Source organism: Camelina sativa, chromosome 14 (genome assembly GCF_030686135.1).
Source record: "Camelina sativa cultivar CO46 ecotype springtype chromosome 14, ASM3068613v1".
Taxonomy (NCBI): domain Eukaryota; kingdom Viridiplantae; phylum Streptophyta; class Magnoliopsida; order Brassicales; family Brassicaceae; genus Camelina; species Camelina sativa.
In genome coordinates, this window is record NC_141893.1 from 2010009 (window position 1) to 2024592 (window position 14584).

At 33.4% G+C, this 14584-nt stretch overlaps 2 protein-coding genes and 2 long non-coding RNA genes across 4 annotated transcripts; 2 read left to right on the forward strand and 2 right to left on the reverse strand.

Moving 5' to 3' along the window:
* Nucleotides 1–54: 54 nt before the first annotated feature.
* On the reverse strand, nt 55–921 carry LOC104739065 (uncharacterized). The gene is made up of 2 exons (XM_010459312.3): nt 581–921; nt 55–335 (listed from the first exon to the last, which is right to left on the reverse strand). Exons 1-2 carry the CDS (start codon nt 919–921, stop codon nt 272–274), a joined length of 405 nt encoding a protein of 134 aa, XP_010457614.2. The 3' UTR covers nt 55–271.
* Nucleotides 246–1005, forward strand: LOC147927764 (uncharacterized). The gene is made up of 2 exons (XR_015580586.1): nt 246–382; nt 584–1005. It is a non-coding gene; the product is annotated as an uncharacterized LOC147927764 (long non-coding RNA).
* A 787-nt stretch (nt 1006–1792) lies between these two features.
* Nucleotides 1793–4747, reverse strand: LOC104739066 (zinc transporter 5). Its single transcript, XM_010459313.3, has 3 exons — nt 3834–4747; nt 2925–3074; nt 1793–2272 (listed from the first exon to the last, which is right to left on the reverse strand). The coding sequence occupies exons 1-3, from the start codon at nt 4449–4451 to the stop codon at nt 1967–1969; spliced, it is 1074 nt and encodes a 357-aa protein (XP_010457615.1). The 5' UTR covers nt 4452–4747; the 3' UTR covers nt 1793–1966.
* Nucleotides 4748–10038: 5291 nt separating this feature from the next.
* LOC104739067 (uncharacterized) lies at nt 10039–12712 on the forward strand. The gene is made up of 4 exons (XR_759936.3): nt 10039–11104; nt 11606–11686; nt 11792–12006; nt 12392–12712. It is a non-coding gene; the product is annotated as an uncharacterized LOC104739067 (long non-coding RNA).
* The last annotated feature ends 1872 nt before the right edge of the window (nt 12713–14584 follow it).

The window sequence follows — 14584 nt, forward strand, 5'->3', positions numbered from 1 at the left end:
GATTTTTATAAGCAAATGATTAGGGTTTTCTTCAGAAAAAAAAAGACCAACAAAAAAAAGAAATTTTAAGGTTTGGTTACGTACGTCATATAAACTGAACGTTATAAATTGTTCACATTGCTCGGGTAAATATAAAGCGGTGACGTTTTTAAAAAAAAAATCAACTACAAGAATTATATAAATTCTCTCTCGAGTTAAGGAGGTTCTATGTAAGAAAAAAACTAAAACATTGCAGATGGTGAACAAGAATGAATACACACACTTGACACTTTTAATACATGAACGGAGAAGGAGCGAAACCAGGTGATGCTATACGGTACGTGATTGTGTCTCTCCTGCATCCAAGAAAAAAAAATGCATTACTCCTGTAACCAATCCTGTGGTGAGTTAATTAATTATATTAGTCCACATCCTATTAATCCCTAAATTAGCTGATAATTTTTATAAAAAAAAAAAATCTTTAAAAAAACTATTGCTGATGAACAAAATCTCAATTTGAAAAGCTATAACTAAAAACAATGGCAATACTGTATAAATATCTCCATGATAGTAAAAAACAGAAAATAATGAAATATTTTACCAGGCTCTCGTCAGTGACGTACGATCTCTACGGGAGTAGGACGCCGTTTCTCTGGCTAAAAGTTTTCCAAACGAACGATTAGTCTCCCTGGCGAAGACGACGGGGGTTGATGCGTCTTCCAAGATAGCAGAAAGAGACGGCCGCCACCGCTTGATCCTTCTCCGCTCCAACCAAAGCGGCGCCTGACGGTTCACTCTTCGAGAGATATTCGTCCTCGTCATACGCGCGTGCGTGTCTATCACGGTGTAAGTCGAAGTCGAAGAAGAAGAAAACGATGATGATCCATCATCTCTATATGCCGAAGATGAACGATAACACTGACGAATTAGAGAGAAAAACATATATTTTTTGTAATATTTTTTTTTAACTAAAAACGTTTTTAGTTTTTGGCTTTTTTTCTTAATCCAAGGTCTCGTGTTTGTTGAGCTATCTCTCTAACTGTGTAATATTTATCAGTCAAATTACTACAATTATATTAATATTTCTGCAACAAATCTTGTTTTCCCTTTTTTGGGTCTGACGTTATCCATTGCGATTTAAGGATAATGATTTCTTTTTAGAATATATCCATCGTGATTAAGTTAAAATGATAGCTAAATTAGTAATGTTAATATCTCTACATCATATTTAAAGATTTGTCATCTAACTAGGCACAATGTAAAATATTTTTAAAAAAAGAAGGATATCCTATTTTATGATTTTTTCCTTTGTCAGGGATATCTAATTAAGTTTGTAACCTATATATATTTCTTTGTTCTTAAAATGGAAAAGTGAATAAGCTAATCTCCTTCGACTTGTGTCAAATATTTACAATATAGTCTCTAGAGAAAGTAATTTTATAAGTTGATTATATTCTAAAAATAGTCAAAGTTTATTTTTTCAACAACCAGTCAACGTTTTCGTTGTATTTACTTCGGCCATCTGTTATTATTAGATATCAGATTTTGACAACTGTAACCTCCATCATTAATATGTTTATTTTAGTCTAAACGATTAATATGAAATTTACATACCATAATAGATTTCCACTTTTCCCATTTACATATGTTAAAAGATCGCACTGCTACTATTTCGTTGTAAAATATATATATATATATATATATATATATATATATATATATTTACCATACATTTTGCTAATACACTTTAGAATGTTCTCTTCAAGACTTCATCAACTAATAAACCAAAACTGAAAAATATGAAACAATAAAATTTCAAACCAACTTATGTCGTAAAACAAGAAACTTTTATAATCTGTATAAACAAGACTATGAGCTATAAGTGAACATTAGCAATTTGTAATCTCGCGATTTGTACCATAATTTTTATATATATCATCATTTGCATAACAAACTGTACGTGTGTACTAATGGCAGGCGATTCGTTCTAAGCCCATTTAGCTAAAAGTGACATAATTCCGGCTCCAACAAGAAGAGAGATATGGGCCATGATTTGAAGTCCAGTGTTAGATTGCATCTTTGGGTGCATAAAATCTGCTGCGAGAAAGTCTACGAGAGACATATAGATGAGGATGCCTGCAGAGGCAGCGTTAAGGACTCCCTGCACGATCAGAGCCGTTGGGCTATACTCATTATAAGAGGTTGAAATTGCCATTCCGACCGCTATTCCCACCGGCGTCGTTACAGAGAAAAATATCGACATTATTGTAATTGACATACAATTGAAATTTCCCTGCAATATATATATACGTGAATTCAAATGATCAGAGATACACAATTGATCAAATTGTCATTTAATCAACCAAATGATTATGTTTAGATGTCGTCGGTTTAGAAAAAACATGAAATTGTTTTAGATATGCTTATGATAACCTATTATTTTCTCCAAGATATATGACATGATTAGATTATTTTATCTGTTCATGTCAAATGTTTGCTTTTTTGCCCCAAGAAAAGTCAAATGTCTGCAAAACATTAAATTTTCTGAAACATGTTTTCAGAGCCATTAAAGCAACAAAGGTTCAACTTCTGCATGCATTTTACATTATAGCTATCAATAATGGTCAAAAATATTATACATTTTAAAGTTTGTCTCCTTGTGATTAATTGAAGACATATATAAATGAAGAAAGTCAGGTGTGTGTGTAAGCCAAGAGTTGAAAATGGAATCGCTGTTTGAAGTTCGCAAGTGGAGGGGATAAGTCAAAAAAAGCCGAAAAGATGGACGACACCCACATTTTATATATGTAAAATTCAATAGATAATATCAAAGAATACTGCATATATACACCTTATATATATAATCCTATGATTCTTCTATATAGCAAATAGAAAAAGAATTGTGAAAATAAAAAATGAAAAGCAAAGATAGGAGAATAGTTTACCTGGGCGATGCAACCACCAAGACCAAGACCTTCGAAGCATTGATGAAACATTAAAGCAGCAAAGAGAGCTTTGGCAGTGTCTGGACTTTGTGATGCCCCAAGTGATATTCCTATTACCACTGAGTGTACTATTATTCCCACTTCCAACACCTATACATTTTTAATAAATTGTTATTAAAATTGAGTAGTTGTTAGCTTCACCTTTTACATAAAAGGATTAGGAATCTATATTGGAATCTTCATGCAAAAAATTACGTAAAGAGGGTGATGAAAAGGGACGCAAACTCATATATGGACCCATCATCTATAATTGTATCCCATACTTTTATGCTTAGTTACATACACACAAAAAGATTGCATCTTTTGATCTAACTTTAGGTTTCCCAACATTTTAGTTGACTCACTTTTTACGTTAAACTTATATTAAAGGGTACAAACCGTATTAACGGTTACTTTTGGAATAAATTACTATATTAAAGAGTGAGAGTTGATTTTTCAGGCTTTATCTATCGGGGGACCAGAAAATGTGGTCAAATTTCTCCGAAATAATATGTTACCCGCATGGACCAAAAAATCCATGCACCTATTAACTACTAGTAGTAGAGTAGTAGTATATATACTCTTTTTATATAATAGATGAATAATGTAAAAGAGAAATATATATACTATAAAAATAATAATATATATTTTCTCTTGTAATAAGATTGTTTAAACAAATACGATTTGTATATATATAAATGTACAAATTCTAAACGGAAGTTGTCGACAAAATTACCCAAAATTACGACAAAAACAAGTAGCTAAATGAAAATTAAAGTGACATATATAATTGGCTAATATATATAAAAAATAAAAAAAAATTAAAATAGAGGTCATCAATTAAAGTAACTAATTGAATTAATTAAATACCTGAGCCACAACTCGAGTCCGGTGAAGCTGAACCTCGGAATCACCAGATTCCACGCCAACAATCCCGTGCGTGTGACCATGAGCATGCACGTGCAACCCAAGATCGTCTCCACCGCCACCGTCAACGCGTTGTTCTTCACCGTCACCAATCCTCTTGGACGTCTTGAAATGTAATCTTTGAAAATACGACGTCGCAAAAGAATCAACGGAGAGAGTCAGAATCGCAGCGACCATTGCGATAAACCCTGTGAACGGAAACTCCCAAGCTTCTCCTTTCAGACACGGTGACATCAGCTTCTCGTAACCTTCCGGCAACACATGCATAAACCCCGTCGCGAGGATTACGCCGGCAGCGAAGGCTTTCGTCACGAAGAAGAAAGTCGTCTCCGGTCTCAGAGACGGGAAGAATTTGCCGAGCAACGGGAACAGAACGCCGATAACTCCGGCGACGAGAACGGAAGGTATGGCGGCGATCTTGTATTTGTTAGCTCCGGCTTTGTTTTCTTCCTCGTCTTCGTGTGAACACTCGCATTTTGACTCGCCAGCGGATACGGCGATGAGGAAGAGGGATATGAAGAGGAAGAAGAGTAAGACCTTGACGTTACGTGTGATTCTCATCTTAGCGATTAGGGTTTACAAAGGTGTTGAGTACTAAATCTCTTAATGATGATGATGATGACGACGCTGACGAGAAGAACTGGAAGAAGAAAGGACAAAATATACGGGTGGAAATTGGAGTGATCGTCGTTTACATCTCAAAGTGTGTGTGTCGTCTATATATATCTTAACTTAACAGGTGATATTCTAATCGAAGACTTATTTATTATATGGCATTTATATATATATATATATATATATATATATATCAATATTTGTGTGTTTTGCTTTATTTATTTATTTCTTTTTGGTTCTGTGGGAACTCAAACAAGATTTAGCTCCATAATTTTAAGAAGAAAAGACAAAAAAAGAAAAAAAAAATTAGGTACATATTATTTGTTAATAAAAATGAATGAACATGTAATCATCTATTTCATGAATATTTTTAAATTAATAATAACGATTCAGTAAATTTGAATTTAAAGTACCTAACTAGAAGTTTCAGATTTTTGTTTGCTAAGTATCATTATTTGTTTGTGCTTAACTCCGTTCATACACAAATAATTATCAATTATAATCGATAATCCACAATCATTGAGTCATGAATCCAAAATGGCCCATGTGATATGTGTAATAATATTTCTTTTATTTACATAAGATTCTAAAACAACAAATAGTATTTTTATTGATAATAAAAAAAGGTGTATACGGTCATCGAACATATTGTTTTAATTTTCTCAGCCATTGTACAAAAACTACAAATAGTTGAGAGCTACTTTAACGAGGGGAAATAAAAGAGAAATCGAATCTTTAGGGATTAGATTTTTAAAAGTAGGAAAGCTTACGTTCAGTCCATATATGCTACGTGTAACTATGAAACTGTTTTTCTCGTGAAATAATGAAAATACAATTATATCTAATAAAAATATTAAGAAAGAGCTTTAAACTCTTTTCTCCTTAAAATTATGTCGTGAGAATGTCGACATAAAAGGTACGGAACTATCTCTAACACAAGTTGACTAGTCTCTTTTTTGCTTAAGCACATGTGAAGTCAAACGACTCAAACCTCTGATTATGTCGATATTATGACTCTATCTTCCCTGTTTCCTTTCCATAGTTTTCTCATTTTCGGACTTTTAACATGTGTCTTACGTATTATTTTAAATAATTATATCTAAATTGTTACCTTTGGGTGTAGTACGCATCAAAATATATATACTTTTTAGAAAAGATGTTGCAATAGTCATAGTAATAGCATACTCGTCTATATAGTATAAAAGCAGTCTTAATATACCAAAGCCAAAATGTTTGGTAGTTGCTACCTTTGATATCGCATGAATGTAGTTTTGTTATATTTATCAAACACTTTGAAACTAAATAATGAAAAACACACAAAAAATAATTTAAAAGATAAATAACTACGAGAGGTACTATCTTGTCCAAACCGGAAGAGCACAACAAAGTCATACGAATTTTGTTTTCCCCAAAACTACGGAGTTTCTAACTTCTTTAGTTTTTGTAGCCGTGGATTTTACTATTTAGCATTTAGCCTAATTAAAGTATAGCTTTTATGATTTGTAGATATTTGTTTCTGTGGATCTCATCTAATATGCTAAAAACTTTCCACAAGAAAAGAAGTACAAGAATTGATTTGAGAGACATTATCTACCAATAAAAAAGATGTTATCCCCTCTATCATAGATATACTTCCCCATAATATATTAATTTTATTTATGAGCTAATCAATTCATCATTTGTGCCTCAAAACAAAATATTTCCGTATAACTTGTCAGAATACAGACATACACCACGATAACTTCTTGACTTTGTCAACGTATCACAACAAGATGATTTACTGCTTAAAATCTTTAAAACATATACTAATTGTATATTAGTAATATACAACCAAATGATTTTGTTGAAACTTTAGAAATTGATGTACAAAGAAAAACTGAAGAGAACATAACCTTGTACGTAATTAATATACAGATTTTGAAGAGTTGTGAAAATGGTCCACACCGAATGACTTTGATTCTTGGAGAAAAAAAACAAAATGACTTAATAATTTGATTCTTCGAACATGGTTGGTTTCACTTCACATCACCGAAGACTTACTCTACCATCGATCTGAAGTCTTTAGTACGTTGTCTCGGAAGGGTATAATCACATTAATCAATATAGGACCCTCTTCCATGTTTCTGAGGTGATCAATTTTTGTTTTGTATTTTCTGGTGGTTGGTACGTAATTGATTAATTCCAAAAAGTTTTATCAGCCAAAAAAACAAAAAAAAAAAAGATTATGGGCATTAGAGAAGATGATGAGTGCTCACGTAATTTACCCTATACTTTCAATAATTGTAGTAGTAATTCGTTTATTAGCCACCGCACCAAACAAAAGTACTTATTGTCTTAATTTGTCTTCTAAGCTAGGAATTAGGAATAGCATATATGAGTGCCAAACTCTAATGTGACGGAAAGCTATCGGATAATTAAAGAATCACTTTAACTATCTTTTGTGATACTACAATTAAATACTCGATCGTCATTAGTTGAAGAATGCATAATTTATTCATTCAAACTTTGAAACTCCCAGTTTCAACGACTAACTTTTTGACTGCGACGATATTTTTGTTTTGTTCAAAAATAAGTCTCTAAGCTTTGGAAATATTTTATACTGTAGTATATGCTAGTATTCATCATATTTCCCACTTACCGTCTTGTACATAATTAAAATGAAATCATAATTCGTTTCAACTATTGTAGTATTTAAAGGCAGCACACTATTAGATTATTATTGCTTTGTTAATCAAATTTACAGATCTTAATTGACACATTATATTCAACCGTTGATCACTTCTAGTTTCCAATATAACCGTGGATTTCTAGCCTAGTAGTTTTCACTATCATCGCCGTCATGTCATAACATGGATTCATACTTAAACATATCAAAATAATAATAGTTTCTTCAAAAGTCAGCATAATAAAATCTTGAAAGTTTTGAAATTGAGTATGAACAATGTATATAGTAGTTGCGAACTACTAATAAATAAGTGAAGAAAAGAGGACCAGAAAGCAAGTGCATATAAAAGACCAAAAAACTGACAAAGAATTCTTCCTTTCAGTTTCCAATAGTTTCCTGATTACGAAACTGATTACGAAGCCCTTTATAACAACAACAAAACAAACAAATAATTCAAAAACCCACAGACTAGACAAGAACCACTGGAATACTTGTCCTATTTTTCTAACTCTCCCTCCCCTTAAACTAAGTCATTTGAGAAGCATGCTTACTGTCAAAAGAATGAGTTAAATTGTATAGTAACTAGTAACTAATAAACTAACCTGTTGAGTTATAACTGAAAAACTTTGTTCTTCTGAGTTATTTTTGTGAGCCCCCATCCCATGCACTGTGCGGCAGTAGTGTGGTATTAACTCTCCTCGTCATAAGTACTCTTCTGTGTATCCGTAGTTGTCACTTGTCAGAGTCATGCTCGAAATAGTAGTCTCTTCATAGAACTGTTCCGTTGCGTATTCATACTGTCCATTTTGACCATATTCTCAAGTAACTTTTTTGGCCTCTTGTGGCATTAACCTTTCTTGGATTGGGTATCTGATAGCAGTTCCTACAACAAAATATAAACACAAGTTGTCTTTTATGGCAGATCAGTCACAAAAATATAGGTGGAAAAGTGGGCTCTCGATTAGATTTGGCTCATATAAAATCCGCAAAATAGTTTTGTTAGTTAATCCAAAAGAAGTTTAAATTTTACCTTTTTATGGCAACATTTACTCGACAATGAGAAAATTCAGAAACTTTACTCAATTTGCAAAAACCCCCACTCGATAAATAAACCAACCAAGCAAATACATTTACTCGATATGAAACAAATCGAATTAGAGATTTTTTTTTAAAAAAAAAAGCAAGAGATGTGTTCGAAGAAGTAACTAACGATTTCTGAGTCTTGTTCGAGAGAGAAAGAGATCAAGCGTGACCAAAGTGGAACAAATCCGTAGAAGAAGATTGAATCCCCATCTGCATTCTGCGTTGACGCACACGGACCGGAACTAATAATGCTTAATTAAAAACCGAACCGGTTAGGTCCCAACCCGACCAGTTTTTTTTAATCGTGATTAGAAATCATCTTTTACTCTCTCCGTTTCTCACAATCTTGTAGGGAGAAGAACTGTGAATTGCATTGGAGATAAAAAAAAATATATCGTTATTAAAAAATGTCACTTCATAATAACATGATTCAAAATTTCAAATCAGGAGTTGTATGATATAAATTCTTTGAGGTTCATCAACAAGAACTCGTATGATGCTTATGATAAGTGGTTTTGCTATTTTAGTAGTCACCTAATTAAGTTGCAAATCTAGTAGTACCGGCCATATAAAGTATAAACGCATCGCATCGTGTCGTATAATAAATTATTAGAAAACGGGTTATTTGAATAGACACAAGGCTTTAACGACACGAAGGCCCAATGGGCTTAGAGCTTTAGTTTAAGAATTTATTTAGTTTGATATAATATTAGCTCTAAGCCCTAATTAACCGGTAATTCAAGAATATCAAATTAATCAAGTATGCTTCTTCTATATATATTCTCACATGATCTCAGTATTCTTTCCATCTCTTCTTTCTTATTTTATTTTCCTGGATATTATTACATTTGGGATTAAAGAGAATTGAATCTATCGTCGGTGTTGTCTTGCTTCTAACCTTCATTGTCACAATTAATTAAAAATGATATGCACCAAGTATCTCGATCTCTAAAAACCTAATCGTTGGTTTAGAAATGTTATTTGTCATTACAACTATTTGACAAAATTTCAAGGTTTTTTTAATATATATACTCATTTTTCTAAAATTCCAAAAATGAATTCAGGTTAGTTTTCAAGAAAAGTATGGGAATCTCAATTTTTGATTTTTAACCATATATTATCACTTAGGACTTTGCATTAGTTTCACAATTGCAAATACCTTGAAAGAAGAGTAAAATTAATACTTAATCAATGGAAATGTATAACAAAATTGGCATATTCTCTAAAGATTTTGTTTTATAATAATTCTGTACAAGACGTGATCATATACTACAATTTTTTGTTTAATGTACATATTGTAGTAAGATAGATGCTTATTTTAAAGAGATTTTGAAAGGAAAAAAAAATCATTTCGGCGATGTAACCACAGCCACAACGACACCCACAGGCCACAGCGACACCCACAGCGACACCCACATGCCAAAATCTCAAGTAACTGTTATGTTTGTTTGTGTGGGGGATTCGATCTACAATTTTGTCCGGTAGCTAGTTTACAATAGTTTACAAATTACAATATAATTTGTTTACAATATAATTGTTGGTTTACAATATAAAATAATATAACAGTGCTAATATAATAGTTTACAATAGCAAATATGTTCTATTACTAATGGTTTAGTTGGTTTAGTGATGATTTCTGTTTGATTTTGGTTTTATGAGAGTTCATTTTGTCTTTGTTTTGTGATGTTCCGGTAGTTTACAATGGTTGAATATTAGCAAAAATGTTCTGTTAACATAGTGGTAATAGTTAAATATATAACGAATTATATATGTAATGGTTTAGTTGGTTTAGTGATGATTTCGGTTTTATGAGAGTTCATTTTGTCTTTGTTTTCTGACCTAGTTCTGGAGACTGGAGGACCTTCGTTGATCGATCCAACGCCTTAATCCAATGGGTTATAGGAACCGCTTTACTCTTTGTCCCAGCTAGTTACCTTATCCAAGGAGGAGGAGAATATAAAGGGGATGATAAGAAGCGGCTTAATCTTGTCACGGCTTTGTTTGAAGAAGTCAAGTCCAGGTTCCCAGATTTCTTCCTCCCTACGATGATGGGATACATAGGTTTCTATGTTGGGTCCTTGTGGTTCAAAAAACCAAAGTTTAAGAAGACGTTCGAAGTTTTGGGCATTATTTCAGGATATGTTTACATTGTCGAGATCCTCTACTATGTTGGCTTGGAAGCCTCCGTGTACGCTGCCGTCGGCTTTGGTATCATCTTTTTCGTGTTGATCGTTGCAAAGACCATTGAGTATTTCTTCTAGACCAGTCTGTATCTTCTTTTTTATAATAAGTATATGTATTTCCTTTTGTTAAACATTATTCGTCTGTGTGCAAAACTTTTACGTCTTCAAAACAACTAGAAAAGTTTCTTTGGATTTTGAACCTCTGTCATATTTAATGAAATTGCACAAGGTTTTTTTTATATATATTAGGATCTCTATGGAAACTCAGATGATTGTTTGTTGGATTAATTTAATTTGGATATCACACACCACACACACTGATGCAAGATATGTGGATTCGATATTTATTTATTTTTGGGGTTAATGAAAGATCCAACTCTGTTTCATGCTTGCTTATGGCACATAGTAAATGAAACGTGTATATTGGAAAGCAATTTAATTTCACTGCTCTTGGAACTAGAACTAGAGTTTGGAACTGAGACTGGTCAGAGGTATTGCTCAATCAGGTTGGAAAACAGAATTTCTAGCCAAACATGCTTGCTAATGAAGTCTTTTTGTTTTTGTTCCACAGTGCTGCAATGATGGGTCTTATGTTACACACTAAAGCAAAAAGTTTAATAGAAATGGAAATGTATTCCGATGCAGTTGAAGTGCTTGATATGGCATAGGTTAGTTGCTACTGCTGGGAATCAGTTTTTTTTGTTCTATCAATCAATAATGTGTACATGGGACGACCTATATCTCAATTCTCGACATTGCATCCAATGCACATCTCACCGTTGATTTGTCAATGACTAGTTTAACTGGTTATGAAATTAGAGCCTCATGAAATTGAATGGAAGCTATTAGAAGCGCTTTGTTACCAGACAATGGAAGCTATTTAGTGAAACTGTGAATTAAGTGGATGTTTAGGAGAAATTGTGTTTTCTTTTTCTCTGTATTGGTAATAGAATAGTGCCTTGATTTCGATATTGCAGTATCTATCTTAAATTGATTGCTCCTCCAAAAAGATTCACGTTTGGTCTTGTCTTATTTCTCACCCAATCATCTGCAAAACCAATTCTGTATTTCCTTCTTGTGTGTTTTTATCCTTTTGAGCTATGTTTGCAAGTATGTATAGATATACTGGATTGTTCTATGTACTTATGGACATTTGTTTAAAACTTCAGGGTCAATTTGAAGAAGGTTTAAAGGTATTTCAACAGCAGGTCAATGATAACCCCCGGGATTTTCGACCTTACCTTTGCCAGGTAAGTTTATTCATGAAAGAATGTTCTTTGATTCACTAAAGTCATCTCTCAGTTTTAAGGTAACCCCCTGTTCAGCTTTGAAGAAATTGCAAGCGTTTGTTTCAGGGCATAGTCTATAGCTTGATGGAGAAAAAGGAAGAAACAGCTCAACAGTTTGAGATATATTGGAGTCTTGTACCTAAAGAATTCCCACAAAAGGGATTTCTCGACGATGTTGCATTGACTGCTCAAGCCAAATCCCTAGAACGACTTCAAAACACATTCAAAGCTAAATTTGCTCAGGGGAAATAAATCATGAATAGATAATTCCGAATATCCAGGTAAAGAATTTCATCTTACTCATGTTTCATCAGTAGTTAGAAGTATTCATTTTAGTCAGTGGGTGCATTGTGGAACTTAGAAGAATGACACTTTGGGGGTTTGCAGTCATGTTGTGATTTCTCTCAAGTGCAGAATCAGACATGAAAGGTTGTAGTAACATTTTTGTCATGTATATCACCACAATATATAATACTTCATTTTTCTTTCACTCTTTTTGGTGAAGTATTCTCATGTGGCTTTAACATGTCAGCTATCTATATCTCCCTCTTTATGCATAAGCTTATAGAGCATTATGTAAACATTGTTTTGTTGTCCCCTTCGTTCATTATTCTAAATCCGTAGTGGCCATTAATGTTGTTTGTTTTTGCTATATGATCCATGCAGTTTCAGTGGTCAACGATTCAAGGAATCTCTTGTTCTCAAGACTGATGAGCCTCTGTTTGTGGACTTTTTGGGCACCATAATGTGTATGGTGTTAGAAGCATCCCGACCATCATATGATCTTTGTCAAGGGTGAGAAGAAGGATATCACTAATCATTGGTGCATGCAGTGTCTAATTTACCACATTAGCAACGAACGAGCATCGTCAAATTCTTTTAATGTAGTGATCACTGTTAAAAAGTCTCTCTTTTACTCTGTATCTGAATTCCATACTTTTTAACCTATGTATAATAATATCATGTCTCAGATTTTTTTTCAGAAAACGAAAACATATTATATTATGTCGTAGGTGATAACATTCTAATGTCTAACTAAAAACATTAAATACGACTAGCATGCATAACTGAGATAAGGTCAGAGCATTACACACACAAACTTACAAATCTTTGTGACGATAAATGTCTTATTGAAAACATTAATGAACATTGCATAATTGAGACAATGTCAAAGCATTACACACAGACTTACAAATTAAACCTTGTGCTGCTAGTACGTAGTCTGATCTCTTGAAACTTACAGAGTGCTGTTTTTAGAGAACCGGAATAAAAGAGACACCAAGTCGTCGCTAATCCTGTTCCTCACGTCATCAAGAGAATATATATCTCACATTGAATCTGGAACAGGTAGAAACACCATCCACTGTTTCTCTTTCAAATCTAAATCAGTTGACTACTTCCAAAAGACAATGATGAAACTGAGGTTATGGATCCGGGGATTGGATGCGCAGTAAGAGCAGGCAGGTAACAAGGGTATCCCTCCTGAAAAGGTTGAAAGGTGGCGTGGATCTATATATGAAAGTATAGAGATGACATTAAAGAAAACATGGGTCTCTATATATAGAGAACTAGAGAAGTACCAAACCGAGTAAAATATATCTGAGAGAATACAAAGGGTTAGTACTCCAGTCTACGATCGGTCACAGGTGTGATTGCCAAATCTCAATAAGCAAAGAAATGCCTCTGCGGCTCCAAGTGATTGTTTCGTTGTATTTGGCAATGACTACTTTGATCATGTTTTCCATGTACTGACGCCCTGTAAGGTTGAGCGGACTAAAGAAAGAAGGCACCAAGGTCAAGAGGATTGAATCCACAGTAAATTCGATCCGGATTCGTGTGAAGGTAATCTCGTTGATCGTAACAATAAGTAACCAAGAGTAAAATGAAACCACAGTAATTACTAATGTTTAATTAAAATTGAACCGAACCGGTTAGGTCTGAATCCGGACCAGTTTTTATTAATCGTGATTAGAAAACATCAAATTTTACCCTCGGTTTAGCTCACAGTCTTATACGGAGAAGTACGTACGTGTCCATGCGAAGATAAAATATCGATCTCACACTAGATTTCTATGTTATGAACCTTCCCCAGTTTCTTCGTTTATCATAATTAAGGTTGTGGACATTGGACACTAGTAGTAGTACATAGTCAAATAATCAATCAAGAAAGTTATATGTGTACTCAACTCCCCAATTAATAATGAGGTTTATTGAATGTGCATATATATGTTGGATTATATCAGTCACTAAAATATAGCTGGAAAAGTGGGCTATCGATTAGATTTGGCTCATATAAATCCACAAAATAGTTTTGTGAGTTAATCCAAAAGAAGTTTAAATTTTACCATTTTACGGCAACCTTCTGCAAACATTTAACCAAACGATCTGCATTCTCCACCCACTCCTTACGGAGAAATTTCACAGTTTGGATCTGAAAGAATTAAAGCGTGACAATTGACCAAAGTGGAACAAACCCCTAGAAGAAGATGCATTCTGCGTTGACGCACACGGACCGGAACAAATAATGTTTTAATTAAAATTGAACCGAACCGGTTATTATTAAGAGGTATAATAAATTATTAGAAAACAGGTTATTTGAATAGACATGAGGCTTTAACGACACGATGGCCCAATGGGCTTAGAGCTTTAGTTTGATATAATATTAGCTCTAACCGTAATTCAAGAAGATCAAATTCTCAAGTATGCTTCTTCTATATATATTCTCACATGATCTCAATATTCTTTCTTATTTTAATTTACTGGATATTATTACATTTGGGAATTAAAGAGAACCTCAGGAATTGAATGTGTTGCCTTGCTTCTAACCTTCATCAATCAACATTAATTCAACATGATATG